General features: G+C 35.6%; 1 protein-coding gene across 4 annotated transcripts in view; it reads left to right on the top strand.

Annotated features, from left to right (window-relative positions):
- The window catches only part of SPMIP3 (sperm microtubule inner protein 3), a 33,205-nt gene extending 11,462 nt beyond the window's left edge, over positions 1-21,743 (top strand). For 3 of the 4 annotated variants that reach the window (XM_074222871.1, XM_074222873.1, XM_074222872.1), the window contains 4 exons: positions 3,637-3,878; positions 6,806-6,898; positions 9,028-9,203; positions 21,494-21,740. In XM_074222871.1, coding sequence (XP_074078972.1) covers positions 3,823-3,878; positions 6,806-6,898; positions 9,028-9,203; positions 21,494-21,564 — 396 coding nt within the window. In that variant the 5' untranslated portion in view covers positions 3,637-3,822 and the 3' untranslated portion in view covers positions 21,565-21,740. Of the gene's footprint in view, positions 1-3,636; positions 3,879-6,805; positions 6,899-9,027; positions 9,204-21,493 lie in introns of all 4 variants that reach the window. The other variant, XM_074222870.1, reaches the window with a different exon arrangement.
- The last annotated feature ends 804 nt before the right edge of the window (positions 21,744-22,547 follow it).

Below are 22,547 nucleotides of genomic sequence, written 5' to 3'. Positions count from 1 at the left end.
AAGAATTATATCAGAGATCATTATTATTAGGAAAGTTCTGTTTAATTAATAACTTTACTATGCAGCAACAAACTAGGTAACAGACAGGTTGAGGTCATCATGGTCTGAGCAGGGACAAAAAATTAATTAACTACATGATTGATAATGAAACTTGTAACCGCATGATAATGAAACTTGTAACTACATGATTAAACTTGTAACCACATGAATTATATGATTGATAATGAAAATTGTAAACTTTTGTAACCAAGGAAATGATCTTAGCTTGCTTGCTTGATGATTAAATGATTCTGAGACTATAAAAATAAATCTGAGCAGCAGTCAGTCAACCTGCTTCTGCCTTCAAACCCTTGCGTTGACTCAATTCCTTTTTCTGACTCTATCCCTCCTGTCAGGTTCTGAGGACCCCACGGAGGCTGGACCCCCGCAATTCCTCAATTGATAAAAAAAGTCAAAATATATCAATAGACTATTTTCAGACAAAGAAATCAAAATTATCTATAATCATATGAAAAAATGTACTAAATCACTTTTTATAAAAGAAATGCACATTAAAATAATTCTGAGGTTCTCACACCTATCAGAGTGACTCATATAACAAAAAGGGTAATTGTTCAGTATTGAAGAAAATATGAGAAATTGGGACTTTGATGCACTATTTGGAGGAATTTTGGGTTGAGCTAACCATTTTGGAAAGCAATTAGAAACTCTGCCAAAAAGGATTATAAAACTGTGCTTACCCTTTGATCCAACAATACCATTGTTAGGTCCAGAGACATCCATAAAAGGGGAAAGGAACTATTTGTGCAAAAATATTTATAGCAACTTTTTTTTGTGGTGGCTAAAAATTGGAAATCAAAGGATACTCTTCAATTGAGAATGGCTAAGCTAGCTGTGGTATATAATTGTAATGGAACCTTATGGTACTATATAAAATGGCAAGCAGATGATTTCTTTTTTTAAGAAAGATTTTATTTGTTTTGAGTTTTACAATTTTCCCCCCATTCTTGCTTCCCTCCTCCCACCCCCCACAAAAGGCATTCTGTTAGTCTTTACATTGATTCCATGTTATACATTGATCTCAGTTGAATGTGATGACAGAGAAATCATATCCTTAAGGAAGAAAAATAAATTATGAGATAGTAAAATTACATAATAAGATAACAGTTTTTTTTCTAATTTGAAGGTAATAGTCTTTGGTTTTTGTTCAAAATCCATAATTCTTTCTTTGGATACAGATGGTATTCTCCATTGCAGATAGCCCAAAATTGTCCCTGATTGTTGCACTGATGGAATGAGTAAGTCCATCAAGGTTGATCATTACTCCCATGTTGCTATTAGGGTGTACAATGTTTTTCTGATTCAAACAGATGATTTCAGAAAAAACTGGCAATTCTTACATGAACTGATGCATAGTGAAGTGAAGAAAACCAGAAAAATGTTGTACACAGTATCAGCAATGTTGTTCAATGACTTAGCTATTCTCAACAATACAATGATCCAGAACAATCCCAAAGGAATAATGATGAAGTATACCACCTGCTTCCAGAGAAAGAACTAATATTGACTTATTACACACTAAAGTATCTTATTTCCCCCCTTTTTTCTTATATTCAAGCCTTCTTGTACAAAATAACTAATGTAGAAATCTTTTACATAAGTACATCTGTATAGTCTATATCTGATTTTTTTACCATTTTAGGAATGGGAGAGGGTAGGGAAAGAGAGTGGGGTAAAATTTAGACCTCAAAACTTTAAATAAAAAAGTTTAAATATTTTTTTAAAAAGCTTATGTCTGTTCAATCATTGGTCAGGACATCTGAGTATCATCAGAAAGGAAAGTCAGGAAAGACCTAGCTTCCAATCCAATTTGATAAGCATGAATAACTCACTTCATGTCTCTAAGCTGAGTTTCCTCATCCATAAAATGAGAATAATCTGTACTACCTTCCTCAATGAGTTATAAGGAAAATGATTCGTAAACACTAATAAGTTCATACAATTATGAATTATAAGAGGTAGTATGCTCTATGAACAATGAAAAATTGTTATAGCTCTAAAGAAATGCAAGATGTGCAAATTTAGAGAATCCACCCCAAATATTCACATGGTCTAACTGGCTGACCTGTGGTAAACCATTCTGAGTTCATATTTGTCTGACCAGTCAGTCAGACACACTGTAATCTGACTCTAACATAGTGATGTCATTTTGGTCCTTTTTAAGAGTGAAAGACAACAACCATAATCATTTGTGAAGATGTAGTAGCATTTTGTTTTACACATGCACTGATCTCTTAACATGGAGACCCCAATGGGAGATGCCAGGAATCTGCTTCTGGGAGAAGACAACCCTGTGTTCTCCTGTGTTCCTGTTTATAGATAGGAACAGCCTCTTTCCTTTGACTGCATAACTGGAACAGGTTGCATCTTAAAAACTGTCACAACAAGATGGAGCAGTTTCTCTCTCCAGTTATGTCCAAAAGTAGTTGTTCTTACTCATATTTAGCAAAATGTTTGGCCATAGTAGACATTTAATAAATGCTTATTGATTTGACTAATGCTAAAGATCTTCACAGTCTGTGCACCTTGGATTCTCAGAACTTTCCTGCTGAGCTTTTGCAACATCCAGTCTGGAATCTTGACTAAATAGTTGTGAAGCCCAGAATCAGTACAGGGAGATTCTATGCCTCATGCCTAAAATTGAACAAATGGAAAAGAACAAAACCACAACCTTTATTTGTAAGAGCCACAGGACCCAAAGGGAGAGAAGGAAGGAAGATATTCCTTCTCCTACAGTTCAGTTTGTGGTACCTAAGCTATGGATGAACAGGACCTTTACCTTCCTTGGATGCAACTGGAAAGAGAAAGATTATTCCAGTTTAGTAGTTTTGAAGAACCAATCCATTCCAGTTATGTAGAGAGTAGGAAAAGGCTGTTCCCACCCATTTGGTAAGGGAATGAAAAATATTTTCTCCTGAAGCGGGTCCCTTTCTTGGGGTTGCCTATAAATGTACTAGGGGACCTGACTGTTAAATTGCAGTTAAATGTAAATTCCTTGAAGGTAGAAACTTTAGTGGCTCCTTCCACATAGCAAGGACTTGGAATGCAGCACCCCCTCTATCTGGAAAATCTGGAAAATTTTTCGATCTTTCCTTTGTTACCAGAGAAGAAGTCTGAGTTATCATGGTATTAAAGATAAAATATGTTGATATTATACAATACTATACATATATATTATACATTTTTGAGTCTCTAAACTTGTCCTGTGCCCTCTTCTAGATTTGCATATCATCTGTAGCCTCCACAACATTCTCCCCCAAATTTCCTTTTAAATGTCTCTGTCATTAAAATGTCTCTGAATCTTAGTTTCCTCATCCACAATAGAGAAAGTCGGGATGTGGAAAAGATAACTATACTTGACTTTTGTCTTCCCAGCACCTAGGACAGTACCCTATTCATCCTTGGTATTTAATAACTGTTAAATGAAAGGAAAATGCTTTGTCAAGTGAAAAATCATTTCCAGTCTATAGAAAAATCTAGACTTTTAAACACAGAATAAAGGTCTAATAAAGCACAGTGTGTATTTTTTGGTTTAGGATTTGTTTTACTTACCTCACCATTTGTGTCCTTCCCTAGGTATTCTCGAAGAGAAATGTTCTTATTTCCTGGAAGAGGCTAGTCATCCCGCCGTGTTCTTCTGTGCAATACCTGGGGAAGGTTGAAATTGTGTCTTGATATCTTACAACAGACAAATTAAAAAAAAATTAAGAACAAATATTCACCTTTTACATCAAGTTTTTCTCACCTTGACCTTTATCCACTATGTCTTACCTAAAACTACGAGATTTCAGGGATGGCAAGCCTATTCAACATCCCAGGTAAAATGTTTATTGGTATAGATGCATCTTCCCAATGTCCAATTTGAAATGAGCAGATGCACATCAGAGACATTTTACAGATGGTTTCCAACTGATTAGTTGGTATTAGATGCTACTAGAAATGCCAATAATGGGGCTTCTTGTATGACTTGGCAGAGTTTCATGGAAGTTCCATGAATGGCCAAGCCTTTGGTTCTGCTAATTTAATTCCCCCCAATCCTTCCACTTTGAATGGTTATTAGTCTGACCTTTAGAGTGCCATAGCTGGAAATTTGGAGCTCCCCTTCACTTCTTTTCCTTTGATAATTACAAAATAAGTAGGGACTCTAATCCTTCTACTATTAAAAAAGAAATTTTTGAAGAAAAAAAAAAGTTTGCATTTTTCCCAGATAGTTACAACATTGATTAACCCTCAATAGACCAAGCATGTACATTTAATGGGCATCTTCTGTAAGTTTAAAAGTAATAGATATTATAGAAGCTTCTCTAACTCTGTATTTCATTCATAAAATGAACCTTCACTTGTAGTTAGGTTTAAAAGGTCACAATTGCTTTACTGAGACCTTCAGTATGAATTTTTATGAGTGCTTCAGTCCAGAACTTAAGTCTCACAGGGACTACTGAGGATTCAGTATCTCCCTATAGCTACTGGAATAAAACACAAATTTCTTAGCATAGTATTCAAAGCCCTTCACAATCTGGCTCCATACTAACTTTCCAGGTTTAGGACTACCCCATTAGCCAGATTGGCTTCATGCTCCAAAGCAAGACCCTGAACATCAACTTCCAGGAACTAGAAGAGAGAGAGGTAGAAGGGAAGTGATCAGGGGGACCAAAACAAAGTACAATTTTACATAGTTTGTCTATAGAGTAACCCATTGGTAGTTTGGTTGGTATGACACTGAATCTGTAAATTCATTTAGGTAGTGTTGTTCTTTTTATTGGCAGCAATTAATATCTCTTCAATTATCCAAGTTTTCTTTCATTTTTGTAAAGAATATACTTTTTCAGAGGCATGGAAAAGATTTTGCAATGGAGTGGAAGAGGGAGTGAGCCTTTATTCTCATCAGAAGTGACTGGAGAGGAAATAACATACACACTCAATTGGGTAAAGAAGTCCCATTAAGATTCTTTTATCCACCCAGCTGACACAATGTACAATAGAAAAAGAGCTGGGATGAGAATTGAGATTAAATTCAAATCCTAGTCCTCCTACTTACTTCCAAGTCTCCCTTCTCATGCCCTCTTGCCTTGCTTATCTGTAAAAGTGAAGGTTTTGTATTAGATGATCTCTTAATGTTCCTTTCAACTCCAAATATAATCTTATATTTCTCAATTGGGTATAGAAGCATTACCCTTTGCATAGAGGAAAATAGGAGAGGGAAAGGGATAGGAGAAAGGGGATAGGAGGAGGTAAGGGGATTTAGGGGAAGGAAGAGAAGGAAGATTGTGGGAGAGGGTGTCAGATAAAACACACTTTTGAGGAGGGACAGGGTGAAAGGAGAGAGAGAGAGAGAGAGAGAGAGAGAGAGAGAATAAAGTAAATGGAGGTGAGAAATTAAATTATTGATGGATTTATGATAAAGAATGCTGTTCATCCCAAAGAAAGAGTTGGTGGTGGTTTCTGAATATAGACTGAAGCCCACTTTTTTTCTCACTTTATTTTTCTTGACATATCTCTTTCTTAGTGGAGGGGTATATTTACTTTTACATCTTGATTATTATTATTAGTAAAATTTCATGGCTACACATTTTATAACCTATACCAAGTAACTTGCTTTCTCAATGTGGGTAGTGGAGTGGGAGGAAGGGAGAGAATTTGAAACTCAGGATTTGGTAATAAATGTTGAAATTTGTTTTGCATGTAGCTGGAGTAAAAAAATAAAAAAAAATAAAAAAATAAAAATATGTACTTTTTAATTTCTCAGGAGTTCTTGCCAAATTGGGAGAATCTTCTTTATTTAAAAATTATTTAATTTATATTCTCAGACTTATTAGATACTTGATTATGAAAAACTGGTCCTTGCTTTCTAGGAGCTTGCTATATAATAGAAGTCTATAGTAAGAAGTTTGCAATCTAGTTTTCTTTGTTATTCGTGTGCTTCTAATGAAATTGTAAATTCTATGAAAGCACAGTATTCTAAAAATACAAAATGATTAACAGATTTTACATTTGAAATTAGCCAGTTTTCAAATCACTTCAACTCACCTTTGTTCAAGTTATAATGACTTTTTTGTAAAATTCATTTTAAATAAAACATAAATCCAAGAAATATTTGGGGGAAAAAAGCTTTTAAAAGCATATCTTTAGGGGTAGTTAGGTGGCACAGTGGATAGAGCACCAACCCTGGAGTCAGGAGTACCTGAGTTCAAATCTAACCTAGAAACCTAAAAAAAAAGTATATCTTTAGCACTAATAAATATAATCTTTCATTTTTCCAACTAGCTTTTCAAGTTAATCCTTTCCTCTGACCATGTAGCACATGGATAAAATACCAGCCTTAGATTCAGGAATATTTGAGTTCAAATCTTACTTATAGCAGTTATTTGCTGTGCAACTCTAAGCAAGTCACTTATTCAGTACCAGCTTCAGTTTTCTCATTTGTCAAATGGGGATAATGATAATGATAACACATACCTTAGTGTTGTAGTGGGAATCAAATGAGATTGTTTGTAAAGTGATAAGTGAAAGTAAAAAAGTTTTCATACAAGTTTAAGCTTTAATTCCTCACAACAGCTCTAAGTTAATAGCTTAAAGCTAACTAGGACTTTTGGTACACCTAAAGTAACTGCCAGTTATTCTTAACCTGCCAAAGCAAAGCTCTTTGTGATAAAACTGGAAATCATTGTTTAAACTATTTATATGACATACCACAAAATGATGACCATCTATCATTTCTCTGCTAATTCAATGCTTTCTCCCCTAGATTTTGTGTTCATCAAGGAAAGTACATCAATGGCTATTATGCTGGGCAATTGGCAAAAATCCAATATGCTAAGGAACTTGAGAGACCTCCTGGGTGAGACAATTTCCAAATTATAATTTCAAAGAATTACATGAAAGAAATGCAAGAAAGTATAGTGGAAGTTGAGAATTGTCTAATTTTATCTTGGACAAATCACTTTCCTCATGTGCATCTATGTCTTCATCTGTCAGTGGGGATTCATTACCACATTAATCTAAGATCCTCCTAGTCCTATGTTTTATAGTATCAAAAACAAAAACTATCTGTCATCCAATTTTCCCCTCCGACTTTCCTCTCTTCCTAGTTATTCTTTTGTCTCTGAATTTTCCTAATATTATTCTCTCCTGGCTCTCTTTCTATCTAACTCTTCATCTCCTTTACAAGGAATTTGCATTACCCTTTGCATTATCCTTTGCATTATCTGTATCCCACTCCCTTTTCTTAGGGCACTGTCCAGGACTCTCTTCTTTCTTTGTATTTTCTTGGTGATCTAAAAACCTTTTGTGAGGTTGATTATGGTTTCTGAGAATGACACTCAGATCTACATATCCTGCCCTTAGCTACCTGCATCAGCATCTCAAACATAGTATGTTCAAAATGGAACTCATTACTTTTTAAAAAAAACTTTAAATTCAATCTTCCTCCAAATGCATTGTGTTGTTTTGTTTTGTTTTTAATTTTTTCCAGGATACTACTATTCTTTCAGTTTTTCAATTTCACAACCTCAGATTTAGCCTCCAGTGTTTTTTTAACTCTCATCCCCCATCAATCCTCACATCTAGTCAGTTGCCAAGTCTTATAGACTTTACCTCCACAATCCCTCCTCCACTCAAATGAACAGCATGTTCATTCAGACTTTCATCCTTTCACTTGGATTACTGCAATAGGCCTTCCTGTCTCCAGTTTATCCCATCAACATTCTTTTATCCACCCAGTTGACACAATATACAATAGAAAAAGAGCTGAGATGAGAATTGTGAGATTGAAATTCAAATCCTGGTCCTCCCACTTACTTCCAAGTCTCCCTTCTCATGCCCTCTTGCCTTGCTCATCTGTAAAAGTGAAGGTTTTGTACTAGATGATCTCTTTTTTTTTTTTTTTAGATTTTTCAAGGCAATGGGGTTAAGGGCTTGCCCAAGGCCACACAGCTAGGTAATTATTAAGTGTCTGAGGTAGGATTTGAACCCAGGTATTCCTGACTCCAAGGCCAGTGCTTTATCTACTACGCCACCTAGCCGCCCCAGATGATCTCTTAATGTGCCTTTCATCTCTTAATATAATCTTATATTTCTCAAGTTCTGATTTGACATTACTCCCTGGATCCAGAAACTTCAATGTTTGCATAGTATTAAATACAAACTCCTATGTCTGGCATGTAAAATTAGTCATATTCTAGATCCAGTCTAACTTTCTAGATTAATTTAATATTTAATCCTTCTCATACTGTCAATACTCCAGTCAAACTGACAGATAAGCTCCTTCCCATACATGATATTTCATTTCCTATATCCATGTATTTGTACAAGATGCCCCCCCCCCCCATGCTGAGAATGCTTTCCTTCCTCACCTCCAGCTCTTTGAATCACTAGCACCTTTTGAGGAACATATCAAGTGACAATTCACTCAAAGATGTTTCCTAAGTTCTGGAACTTTTATTGATCTCACCCCTGTCCCCTCACTACCACCAGTACCACTACCATAACCACTCATTTGTGTGTGTGTGTGTGTGTGTGTGTGTGAATATATAAATAAATGTATGTATGCCAGAATTGGGCATGCCTAGCATAGACTTATGTATATAGGAGCCATATAAAGTATATTGAATGAAATTGAACTGAACTGAACCAAATCAAGTCACTAAAAACACTGAATTTTCACAGACTTGATACCTTTCATTAAAAATGATAGACCCATGGCTGCTAGGTAGCAGCACAGTGGATAGAGCACTGGCCCTGGAGTCAGGAGTGCCTGAGTTCAAATCCGGCCTCAGACACTTTATATTTATTTATTTATAAAGACACTGACTGTGTGCCACTTAACCCCACTGCCTTGCAAAAACCTAAAAAAAAAAGTGATAGACCCAACAATTGTCTGGGAAGAATGAAAAGTTCAGAATCAGTCTTGACAAATAGAATGTCCTTTATATGGTATGTGTTCAACAAGCTTTTCCTACTTTCTTTAAGGCATCCTGAAGACTACAGACCTTATTACCAGCCAAAAAGTCCTTATCAAATTCAATTTGACCGACTAACCTTAGCCAACTACATTTGTCATCGAAGAAGGGATCAACAACCATTCAAGGGGTGGTACAATGAAACCACTTATCAAAGAGCTTTCTCCTTACCATTTTACAGGTTTGGTAAGTTAAGCCTACTGTTCAGCATTCTTATGAAATTTATCCTAATGTCCCTTTGGTCAAACTACTCTTTTCTTACCTTAACCACTAGGTTATAAATTAGTACCTCCTGATGTGTGAAGTATCCAAAGTTGTTGAGGATGTCTGAAAATGGTCATTATCTAGATAGGAACTCCTAATATTTCTCTCCTGATATCCCAGGAAAGAATTTACACAGATTCATTTGAATGGAAAGTTCTTTGCCTGTGATTGCTCAATATTTTTTTTCCACAGTTGCTAATGCTAGCTATATTTCCTTTCATCTTATTCCCCCCACTTCCATTTATTCTATTTTCTCTCTCACACTGTCCCTCTTCAAAAGTGTGTGACATATGATTGCAACTCTAATTCTAACCTCACCTATAGGAAATGATGAGGATGGTTGTTTCAGAAATACCTGGAAAGACTTCTATGAACTGATACAAAGAAAAGTGAGCAGAACCAGGAGAACACTGTACATAGTAACAGCAATATTGCATTATGATCAATTGTGAAAGACAATTCCTCTGATCAGTGCAATGATCTAAAATAATTCTGAAGGACTCACGATGAAAAATGCTTTCTGGGGCAGCTAGGTGGTGCAGTGGATAGAGCACCAGCCCTGGATACAGGAGTGCCTGAGTTCAAATCCAGCCTCAGATAATAATTACCAACTGTGTGACCTTAGGCAAGCCACTTAATTCCATTTGCCTTGCAAAAACCTAAAGAAAAAATGCTTTCCACCTTCAGAGAAAGAACTGAGGGACTCTGAGTACAGATTGAACTATATGGTTTTTCACTTTATTTTTCTTTTGCAACATGGCTAATTGGACTTTTTTTGGCATGGCTACATATGTATTTTGGGTGACATGGTGCTTGTTTCTCATGGTTAGAGGGAAGAAAAGAAAAAATTTAGAACTCAAAAAGTTTAAAATAATGCCAAAAATAAATTTTTAAATGAAGATTATTATATGTGTGTTCACTACTGTGAAAGGACTGTATAGAGAATCTGATTTTCTTCCTTGAGCCTTTATTTTTTCTTTAAACAAGTTATTTTCTTGGTATCTTTTATTTTTATGTCATCTTCATTTAAAAATGTAGCCATCTTCCCTTATCCAATAAGCTACCACATCACTAAATAAATAAATAAACAAAGATAAAATAAGATGAAAGGAAAGGTATCTTTTTTAAAAGCAGGAAGGCAAACTCATATACTAACTGAGTTTAACATCTTTATTTAATTTTAAAATTATATTTGTTTCATTAAATATCTCCCAGTTAAACATAAAAAAATTAACAATCATCTGAAAAAATTTTGAGTTCCAAATTCTCTCCCTCCATCCCACCCTTCCTCTCTCCTTGAGACAGCAAGGACTTTGATTTTGGTTAAATATATGAAATCATGCCAAACATATTTTTATACTATCTGTGTTGCAAAAGAAAACAAACAACATAAAACAGTAAAAATAAAGCAAAAAGAAATAGTATGCTTCACTCTGCATTGAGAATATCAGGGCAGAGCCAAGATGACAGAGTAAAGGCAGGAATTCCCCCAAATTCTCCTCCAAATTACTCCAAATACCTTTAAATAAAAGACTATAACCAAATTCTAGAGTGGCAGGAACATAAAAAAGACTGAGTGGAACAATTTTCCAGCCCAAGACAACTTGGAAGATCCACCAGAAAGATCTGTCTCATCAGTGTTAGAAAGGGCCCATAGCGCAGCCCAATCTCATGGAACAAAGCAGCTTCAGCCATTCCAGAACAGCCCAAGGGGTGCTTAGGAACCTGGGGGCACCTAGGTCCATGGCAGCAGTGGCAGTTTCCAGATCTCTCAGCCCAGAGATTGCCAAGGACAATTGGGAAGGTCAGCAGGAAGAAACTATTGGCAGCAGAGTGGGCTTGGAGCCCCGTCCAGCGCAGGCCTCAACAAAGTCCCTAGAATCAGAAGCAGGCCCAGGGAGTCACCTGGCAGGGAGCCAACCAGCAACTCCTTCCAGAGCAGTCAACAGACAGACAGAAAGAGGGTTGGGGGAGATTGCAGAGCTCTCTATCTTATCCCTCAGGCAGGATTCTGTTGCTTTGTCCATTTTCAAAACCAGATCACAGTCTGGGCTCATTCTCAGGAAAAGTTTTATTGCCAGAGCAGAGCAGAGACCCTCCTCAGAGCTCCAGGGCAGAGAAGGAAGATTGAGGGAGATTGTAGTCAGGTTCACCACACTTTTGAAGAGGGACAGTGTGAGAGAGAAAATAGAATAAATGGGGGTAGGGGGGAATAAGATGGAAGGAAACATAGCTAGCATTAGCAACTGTGGAAAAAAATATTGAAGCAATTTCTCTGATGGACTTATGATTAAAGAATGTTATTTATCCCAAAGAGAGAACTGATAGTGTCTGAATGCAGACTGAAGCACACTTTTTTTTCTCTCACTTTATTTTTCCTGAGGTTTCTCTTTCTTTGTTTACTTTTACAACATGAATATTATAATAATGTGCTTCATGGCTACACATTTTTAAACTATATACCAAGTAACTTGCTTTCTCAGTGAGGGGAGTGGAATGGGATAAAAAGAATTTGAATCTCAAGGTTTGGAAGTAAATGTTGAAACTTGCTTTTGCATGTAGCTTCACTAAAAAATTTAAATATAATAAAATACCAAGAATAAAAAAGAGTACATTATAATTTCTGCCAAATTGCTTTTTTTGGTTTTCCCAGTAACTTTTGTTAAATAGTGAGTTTTTTCCCAAAAGTTTACCTTTTTCTTTGATTTTATCATTTATAATCATTTACTACTGTTCTTTGTATACCTAATCTATTCCAATGAACCAACATTCTATTTCTTAGCTAGCACCACTCTGTTTGAAATCTGAAACTGCTAAGTTGCCTCCCATAACATTGATTAGTTTGATATTCTTAAACTTTTGTTCTTTTTTCTAGCCCTATAAAATAATTCTGGTAGTTTAACTGGGATGACCTTGAATAAGTAAATTAATTTGGGTGGAATTTCCTTTTTATTAATGTTGACTTGTTCAATGTATGAGCAATTAATATTTCTCCAATTGTTTAGATCTGATTTTATTTGTGTGAAAAGTTTTTTGTAATTGTATTCACATAATTCCTGGGTTTGTCTTGGTAGTTAGACTTCCAAGTATTTTATATTGTCTGCAATTTTTTTTTTAGTTTTTGCAAGGCAATGGGGTCATGTGACTTGCCCAAGGTCACACAGCTAGTTATTAAAAGTCTGAGGTCGCATTTGAACTCAGGTCTTCCTGATTCCAGGGCCAGTGTTCTATCCATTGTGTCACCTAGATGCCTCTACAATTGTTTTAATTGGAATTTCTCTATCTCTTCTCCGGGTTTTGTTGATTCTGTGTTGAAATACTGATGATTTATATGAACTTTGCTAAAGGTTAAGTGGACTTTTTAGTGGATTCTCTAGGGTTTCCAAGTATATTATCATATCAGTTTCAATGAATGATAGTTTTGTTTATTGCCTTCTTTTTTTAAATCAAATTAACCAGGTCTATTTTATTGACTCTTTCATAAAACTAGCTCTTAGTTTAATTTATTAGTTCAGTGATGTTTTGTTTACATTCAATTTTATTAATTTCTCCTTTGTTTTTCAGAATTTTATTTTTTCTGTTTAATTTGGACATTTTTATTTGTTGCTTTTCTGATGTTTTTAGTTGTAAGTCCAATTCATTGGCTTACCCTTTCTCTCTTTTATTAATGTATACATTTATAGATAATAATGTCTCATTGTCATCATTCTCTTTAATGAAATTATTGTTTCTAGTTTGTTATGTGACACACTAACACTTTAGGATTAGATTACCAGTTGCCAATTAGCTTTTAATCTATGCTTCTACAGCCATTTATTAAATATAACTTTATTGTGTTATGGTGTGAAAAGAGTACATTCACTTTTCTGCATTAGGTTGTGAAACTTTTAGGATATAATACATATTAAATCTTCAAAGAGGTGCCATGTACAGCTGAGAAAAAAGGTGTACTCTTTTCTATTCCATCATTTTCTCCTCACATTTAACTTTTCTAAAATTCTATTCATATCTTGATTTCCTTGTTACTTATTTTATGGTTAGATTTAACTAGGTCTGAGAGGGGTAGGTTGAAATCTCCCACTAGTATAGTTTTACTTCCACTAGTATATTTTCCTTCTGTAGTTCATTCAACTTTGCCCTTAAGAATTTGAATGTTTTTCAATTTGATGCATATATGTTTAGTATTAACATTACTCTATTATCTATAGTCCTTTTTAGCAAAATATTATTTGATTCTTAGGTCTATTTTTTATTTTGTATTGTCTGATATCATTATTGCTACCTCAACCTTTTCATTTCAGCTGAAGCCTAAGAGATTTCTGCTCCAGAACCTTATTTTAACTGAGTCTCTCTCTCTCTCTCTGTTTCAAATTTGTTTTTGTAAACAGCATATTTTCAAATTCTATTTCTAAACTATTCTTCTATTTGCTTCCATTTTATGGATAAGTTCATCCCATTCACAGTTTTGATTACTAGCTGTCCATTTTCCTCCATTCTATTTTGTCCTTTATCTTTATTTTTTGTCCTGTTCCTCCTCTAAAGCTTTGCTTCTGACCACTGCCCTTTTTATCTGCCCTATCTTTTACCATACCCTCTCCCTTTCTCCTATTCCCTTCCCTTCCTACTTCCCTATTAGGTAAGAGATTTCTATCACATATTCAGTGTTTGTGTATCTGTGTGTGTGTTTGTGTTTGTGTGTGTGTGTGTGTGTGTGTGTGTGTATTTTTCTCTTTTTGAACCAATTTGGAAGTGAGTAAAGCATTGCCCCTATCCTAAACCATTTCCCCCTCCACAATAATGTTGTTCTTTAAATATTTCTCTTCCTTCTTCATCTCCAAGGGCATCTTCTTTTTTGCCAGTCCATTTTTTTAACATAATCCCAGCATAATCTTCTCACTTGTGTACCCACTTTCTATGTAGAATTCTAATAACTGCCGTAATAATAATAATAAAGTCCTTAGAAGATATATATATCACTTTCCCATAAAGATACCCAGTTTAACCTTATTGAATACCTTTTGATTTTCCTTTCTTTATCTTTTAATGCTTCTCGAGTCATGTATTTGAAAGTCACATTTTCTATTCATTTTTATTTTTTAATTTGGAATGCTTGAAAGGCCTCTATTTCATTAAATATCTGTTTTTCTTTAGAAGAATTATACTAGGTTTTGCAAGTTAGGTTATTCTTGATTGTAATGCCAAGCTCATTACCTTCTGAACATGGCAGTTCCTAATTCTTATGTGACCTGGCTGGGGTTCCATAGTATTTGAACAGATTCTTTATGGCTGCTTAAAACATTTTTCTTTGACTGGGAAACTGCAATTTGACTACAATGTTCCTGGGAGCTATAATTTTGGGGTTTCTTTCATATGATGAACAATGGATTCTTTCCATTCTTATTTTGCCTTCTGGGTCTAGGATATTAGGACAGTTTTCCATTATAAATTCTTGTAATATGATGCCAAGGCTCTTTTTTATTCATCATTGTTTCCTGGTGATCCAATAATTTTAAAGTATCTCTCTTCAATCTTTTTTTCCCAGGTCAGTTATTTTTTCAATGAAATCTCATATTTTCTTCTATTTTTTCATTCTTTTGACTGTTTAATTGCTTTTTGATGTTTTGTGGAGTCTTTAGCTTCCACTTGCTGAGTTCTAATTATTAAGGAATTATCTTCTTCAATGAACTTTTGTACCTTTTTTTGCATTCAGCCAATTCTATTTTTTTCAGGTATTATTTTCTTAAATAATTTTTTGTGTCTCTTTTACCAAGCTATTTATTGGTTGTCTTCAGAATTTTCTTCCTTTGCCTCCATTTCTTTACCTAATTTTTTCTCCATCCCTCTTATTTAACGCTTAGCTCTTCTAGGAATTCTTGTTGTGCTTTTGTCCAATTTACATTTGTCTTTGAAACTTTGATTGTAACTCTTTTGTATTCATTGACTTCTGAGTTTTGTGTCCTGTTCTTCCTTGTCACCATAGCAGCTTTTTATTGTCCAATTCTTTTTTATTGTTTGTTCATTTCCTCACCCTATTTCTTGATTTGGAACTTTATGTTAATGTTGGACTCTAGTCCCACTGTGGAATAGGGGATAAGAGGAGTTTTATCTCAACACAGGGGATAAGAGGAGTTTTATCTCAACTTATCTCAAATAGGCTTTTTTTTATACTTTTTTTTCAGAGCTGGGATTTTGGAAATTTTTGATGCTTTCATCGTGTGATCTGGGCAGAGGTGCTGTCACTGCTCTCTTGGTCTGCACTCTGGTCCTTACCCAGGAAGAGCCTTTCATCATTGGAATAGTAATCAATGTTGCTCTTCAGGGCCCCTCCTCCTCCCTTGAGAACAAAAACAATACTGTTCCTCTGAGTCCCTGATCTCTTGGAGTTGGAAGTGATACTGATAGAGATTCCTCTCTATCCTTGAACTATGACTCAGAAGTGGGTACAGGCAATGAAGTTGCCAAAGTGTCTGGTTCTATATCCAGTGTTCACATAGGGGTAACCCTGTAATCAATTCTTTGCCACTACAAAAAAGGGCTATTACAGATTTTTTTTGTACTTGTAGGTCTTTTTTCTTTTTATGATTGCTTTGGGAAACAGACCTAGTGGTGGTATTCCTGGATCAAAGGTTATGCACAGTTTTATTGCCCTTTCGGCAATAAAGTGGTCTCCAGAATGCTTGGATCAGTTCACAACAACAAACCACAACAATGGTGTTTTAGTGTCCCATTTTCCCCCATTCTCTCCAACTATGATCATTTTCCTTTTTATTTTTCATTTAAGCCAATCTTATGAGTGTGAAGTGGTGTACCTCAGGGTTGTTTTAATTTGCATTTTTCTAATTAATTAATAATTTAGAGTATTTTTTCATATAACTATAGTTTTAATTTCTTCATGTGAAAACTGCCTGTTCATATCCTTTGGCTATTTATCATTTGGAGAAAGACTTGTTTTCTTAGAAAGTTGACTTATTTCTCTATATATTATAGAAATGAGTCCTTTATCAGAAATGCTAGGCGTGAAAATTGTTTCTCAGCTTTCTGCATTACTTGGTTTTGTTTTGGTTTTTGGTTTTTGCAGGGCAATGAGGTTGTGACTTACCCAAGGTCACACATAAAAACCCAAGGTATTTATAAAGTATCTGAGGCCTGATTTTGAACTCTCTCCATTGCACCACCTAGCTTCCCCTTTCCACATTACTTCTAATCTTGGTTGCACTGATTTTGTTTGTGGAAAAGCTTTTTGATAGAGTCAAAATTATCCATTTTGCAATTTATAATGTTCTTTACCTCTTGTTTGGTCATAAAACTCCTCCCTTCTCCATAGATTTGACAGCTACATTATTCCTTGCTCTCCTAACTGGCTTATGGTATCAACCTTTATGTCTTAATCATGTACAGATTTCAACCTTATCTTGGTGTATCTAAGGTAGCAGTCTGACCTTTTGTTGTCTCTGCCACCGCAGAATTCAATTTAAGCCATTATTTTAGAGCTTTTGGAGAGGATTAGTAGGAGAGCTCAGCTGATTGTTTCTCTACATCACCATCTTACACCATCCCACCCCTACCCAATCAACATCTTTATTTTAGAAATCGGTTCATATTTCCTTTTCTCTGACACTCAGCTTTTTTCATCTCCAAGAGGACTAAGGTGAAGCATAGTAATATAAGCAACACCTGCCCCTATACCCTCTTCCCCACCAACTCAAATACTCAACTCTCTTCTAGGTCTGTGAGAGATACAAAATATGAAATGGAATCTATTCTCAAGGAGCTTATATGTACAGAAACATATCAAGTGTCAAACTGTGTGGTATTGATCACAAGTACAACACAAATTCAGGAAAGAGAGCAATGCAGTCACCAATGGTGTCATGGAGAAGGGAAACTTGAGCTCTGGACCTTAGCAGTGAAGCCACAGTTTACAGATAGAATAAATTTCTTAAGTCAAGGAATGATGTAATGGAAGAAGTTCATTAGAGAGCTTAGTCTGGCAAAAGTATGCAGAATGGATTAATTTTAATCAGGAATCAGTGTATTCTTTATTACCCACAGATATCCCTATGGTGCTTTGCATACAGTAGGCACTCAATATTTGTTAAATACATTTATTTAACATTATTAAGTATAGTTTGGTCTGGATTCTTTTTAAAACAATATTTATTTTTTAACATTCATTTAAAAAAATTTAGTTTTAATTTCTCCCTTTTATCCCTCCTCTACCCATTGAGGTGTGTAATATATCAATCATACATGTGTAGTCATGTAAAATACATTTCCATATCTTCCATGCTGCAAAAAAAGAAAAACTTAGAAAGTGAAACAATTATACTTCAATTAAACTCAGTTCATCAGTTTTTTCTCCAAAAGTAGATAGCACTTTTCATCTTGAATACTTTGGAATTGTTTTGGATTAATTGGCATAGCTGAATCTCTCCTTGTTGATAATCATTACTGTATTGCTATTACTGTGTACAAGGTTCTGCTCACTTCTTTTTGCATCAGTTCAAAAAATCTTCACTGATACTGTTTCAATATTGTCTGTATACTTCCTGCCTTGTACAATAGCTGGCTCATGGGGGGGTACTTAATTAAATTTTATTGATTCACTGACTTCTAAAGGCCTTTGGTCCTTTAAAAGCATTTCCTGGACTTAGATATAGTTATGATAATATTTTACATACACATTTGTCTTCCCAGGGCTCAGGTCATATTCTAGAAAAAATAAGATTGGCCTCAATTGAGATAGCTTAAAGCAGGTCAAAATCTACCCCAAAATCATCAGTATGTAGTGTTCATTACTGCAGCCCTTCATATTTATGTTGAAATTAATCACATTTGTGACAAATATCCATCATGGCAGTCTAAACAAATAAATGCAACCTTAGTTTATACAGCTACTCTTTAGGTCCAGATTAATGAAAGTAATAAAGACTATGAAGAAATTCCATTATTTGAGTTTGCATATTTTCACTGGACTGGAACCAAATTTTACATTATAATTTCAAATAGTTTGAATATAAATAGGCTACTTATTCACACTAAAATAATAATTGTTAACATTTATATAACATCTACTATGAGCAGGGTACTGTGCTAAGCACTTTTTTCATTAGTTCATAAGCATAATTTTTTTCAACTGAATTTTTCAGTTTAGTAACCTTAGAGTGTAGTAAAAGATTTAATGAAAACAAAGAAAAAATAGAATAGTTCAGAGGTTTTCTTTTTTGATAACATTTTATTTTCCAATTATATGCTTAAACAATTTTTAATTTTTTTCTTTAACTTATTTACACATTACTAAAACATTCTTGTTTAAGAGTAAACATAATACCCCCTCCCCTACAAAAATATAAAACCTCATGCAAAATAAAGTAAAAGAGAAAAAAAATGTGTTTCAGTCTGTGTTCTGATACTATCAGCTCTGTCTCCGGTGGATCACATTCTTTATCATAAGTCCATCACAGAAGTTACTTCCATATTCTTCCACAGTTGCTGATGCTGATTGTAATTCCCTTCATCTATTCCTCCCTACTACATTATATTTTCTCTCTCCTTTTACTCTGTCCCTCTTCAAAAATGTGCTATGGGACAGCTGAGTGGCACAGCAGACAAAGCACCAGCCCTGGGACCAGGATGCCCCAAACCCACATCCCACCCTAGAGACCCAGCAACCACCAGGCCCCATGACCCAGACAGACCATCCAATTCCAGCATCTTGGAAAAAGTAAAAGAAAATGTGTTATATCTGACTATTCCCTCCTATGATCTACCCTCTCCTCTATCACCCACATCCTCCCTCCTCGTTCCCTTTCTCTCCTTTTTTTTCCTAGATGTCGATTCCCTATTGAGTGTGTATGCTGTTTCCTCTCTGAGCCATTTCTGATGAGAATGAAGGTTCCCTCATTCCCTTACCCTTCCCCTTCACACCACTGCAAAAGTTACATTAAATATCTTTTATATGAAATATCTTAGTCTATTCTACCTCTCCTTTCTCTTTCTCCCATACATTTTCCTTTCACCTATTGAATCCATTTTTACAATATCTTCAAATTCAGCTCCCTCCCTCATCTATAAAAGCTCCTTCTACTTGCTCTATTAAATGAGAAGGTTCATGAGTATTATCAGCATCATTTTTCTATGCAGGAATATATGTGGTTCATCCTCATTAAGTCCCTCATATTTTCCCCTTCTCCTCCACTCTCTATGCTTCACCTGAGTCCTGCACTTGAAGGTCAAACTTTCTGTTCAGCTCTGGTCATTTCAACAGGAACATTTCAAAGTCCCGGTTCATTGGAAATTCATCTTTTCACCTGGAAGATGATGTTCAGTTTTGCTGGGTAGCTGATTCTTGGTTGCATTTCAAGCTATTTTGCCTTCTGGAATATTATATTCCAAGCCCTACTAGCCCTTCCATAGGCTGGGCACTCAGGGCACGGCTGCCTGGAGGCTCTCTGCTGGGTGACTCCATGGACCTGCTTCCATTTCCTGGGATCTGGGCTATGCCACGCTGAAGAGCTGGGCTTCACACTCACTCTGGCAGAGGTCTCCCTGCTGAGCAGGTCAGGAACCTGGTACTCCCAGGTGCCCTGGGGTTGTTCCCCAGGAGGCTGAAGTTCCATTGTTCTGGCCGGGCACCCCTCCAACCCCATGGAACAGTCTTCCCACTATTTTCCCAGTTACCTTGGGCTGGAGAATTGCCTCACTGGACTTTCTATAGGTTCTGTCTCTTAATAATTTAGTTAGTCATAATTTTAAGGTTTTTTGAAATATTTTTGGAGAGAGCACCTAAGAAAGGCTCTTCTCCAGCTGCCACCTTGGCTCCACCCCACTCTTAAACAATTTTTAACTTTTGTTTAAGTTTGGGTTCAGATTTTATTCTTTCTTTCTTTCCTCCCTCCTATCCTCTTTCCCTGAAATGATGTTGCTCAGTAGTTTTAAATGCAATCATGTAATACATTTCCATATTATTCATTTTGTACAAGAAGATTCAAGAAAAATTTTTTTAAAAAAGAAAAGAAAGTGAAAAATAGTCTACTCCAATCTATATTCAAACAGCAATATTTTCTCTGGAGGTGAAGAGCATGTTTCATCATGAGTCCTTTGAGATCATCTTAGATTATTGTATTGCTAAGAATAGTTACAGCATTCACATTGTACATTGTACAATATTGCTTTTGCTGTATACAATGTTCTCCTGGTTTTATTCTATTTTGAATTAGTTTCTACAAGTTTTTCTGAACTCATCCTGCTTATTATTTCTTATGGCACAATAATATCCCATCACAATTGTACCACAGCTTATTCTACCATTCTCTGATCCACCCTTGGATTTCCAGTTCTGGGGTTAAGTGACTTGACCAAGGCCACACAGCTAGATAATTATTAAGTGTCTGAGGCTGGATTTGAACTCAGGTCCTCCTGACTCCAGGGCTGGTGCTCTATCCACTGCACCACCTAGCTGCTCCTAAGTATTTTTACTATTATTATTTCACTTGATCTTCACAACAAAGATGAGTTAGATGTTGTTATCCCCATTCTACAGATGAGGAAACTGAGACAGTGATTAAATGACTTGCCCAGGATCACATAGAAAATAAACATTTGAGGTTGGATTTGACTTCCTAGCTCTAGGTCTACCACTTTATCTACTCCCCAACTGTCCAAGGAATCTCCTTTAAACAATGTGCTTTGGGGTCTCAAATGAGTTACTGACTAGTTAGTATTAAGGTCAAATAGAGTCAGAGAGGCACCATGATTAGTGGGGAAAGAACAAGCTTCAGAGTCAGAATAATCAGGAAGAAAGTCTTCTTGAAAATTGGCTATAAGACCCTGGCAAGTCAGTTAGTCTTTTAGGGCTTCTGAGACCCTACGATTACAATGCATTTTTGTAAAGATTTCTTCATAGAAACTTCCTATACCATGAAATCATAGGTTTTGTCTGCCCCTCCTACATCACCCTTCCTAGTCTCCTAAACTTATCTATCGAGGCAGATGTTAAAAATCTAGGCATTCTTTTTAGATTAAATTTGGAAGTCAAAAGAACTATAGTCATTTATTAACAGGCATTTACATTAGTCAAAAGTTGTTCTGGGGTAGATATTCTTAAAATAATAGCACTTTTTTAAAAAGCTCATTTTAATGTAATAACACTTGCATATTAATTTTACTCACAATTCATAAAATTAAGGTTAATTCAATTTTTTTTATTATAGAGTTGGACCAGATTTTAGCTACACCAGTACTTGAACCAAAGCCACTTAACTCCCTACCAAAGCTCCACTGATGAAAAGAAGGCTTTTGAAAGAAATGGATCTGAATTCCAGTAATAATTCCCCAGGCAGGCAAAGTACAATTTTTGATATTTTCTGATTAAAGAAACTAGTAACAAACTGTTTAAAGATATAAACAGGAATATCAAATTCTAAAACATTTAAACTAAATACTATAATAAATTCTAAAACATTTAAATTGTACAAATTATTCTCTTTTACCAGCTAATTAGACTCCCTCATGAAACCAATTAGACTGAGATCAGGGATTCTATTCCAAGGATATCAGCTAACTCTCCTCTATCTTAGAGTCAGACCACATATACTGCTGTAAAATATTCTGATACTGGTTATGAAGGTAATCAAAGAAGAGTATGGATGGGTGGGAAACAATTCACTTGTGGCTTGGTGCGTTAGTGAATCAATGTAACATTTTGGAAAGCAGAACATTTTGAGCAATAGGTTGAATTAAGGTAAAGTACAGGTATACTTCACAGATGGATAATGAAGGAGATTGGCAGCAAGAGTGTACTATTAGATGGGACATAACATTAAAACCACTTCAAATGGCACTCTCCCTTCCCTTGTTCCGCTGTCATGGAGACCCTGACTCTAGTCTACAGAAGTTTTCCTATGGCCACAACCCTTCAGGAGCAAAAACCTGATCAGAGGCTGTAACCCAAAAGCACCACCAGTACTACGAAACTCTGAACTGGCGATGCTATGTAAAACGGGATCTGAACTGCTGATAGCTAAAGAACTGAGGAATAGAGAGTGTGGAACAGGCCATCATTCGGACAAGACATTATCATATGATAGACTGGGCCACACTCCATCAAGCCTAAGAGAGAAAGTATGGCATCCAGCTGGAGTTGATTCTAACCACCCAAAAATCAGTTGGGGCAGATATCCAGGATGGTGAACCATGCATTGTCCAGTGCTTGAGGAGGCTGAGATGTTTTAATCCAACCTTCAAGAAATCGATAATCAAAGGGGG

This window comes from Macrotis lagotis, chromosome 2 (genome assembly GCF_037893015.1).
Source record: "Macrotis lagotis isolate mMagLag1 chromosome 2, bilby.v1.9.chrom.fasta, whole genome shotgun sequence".
Lineage (NCBI taxonomy): Eukaryota > Metazoa > Chordata > Mammalia > Peramelemorphia > Peramelidae > Macrotis > Macrotis lagotis.
Note: the sequence above shows the minus strand (reverse complement) of the source record. Positions and strands in the feature narration are given on the sequence as shown.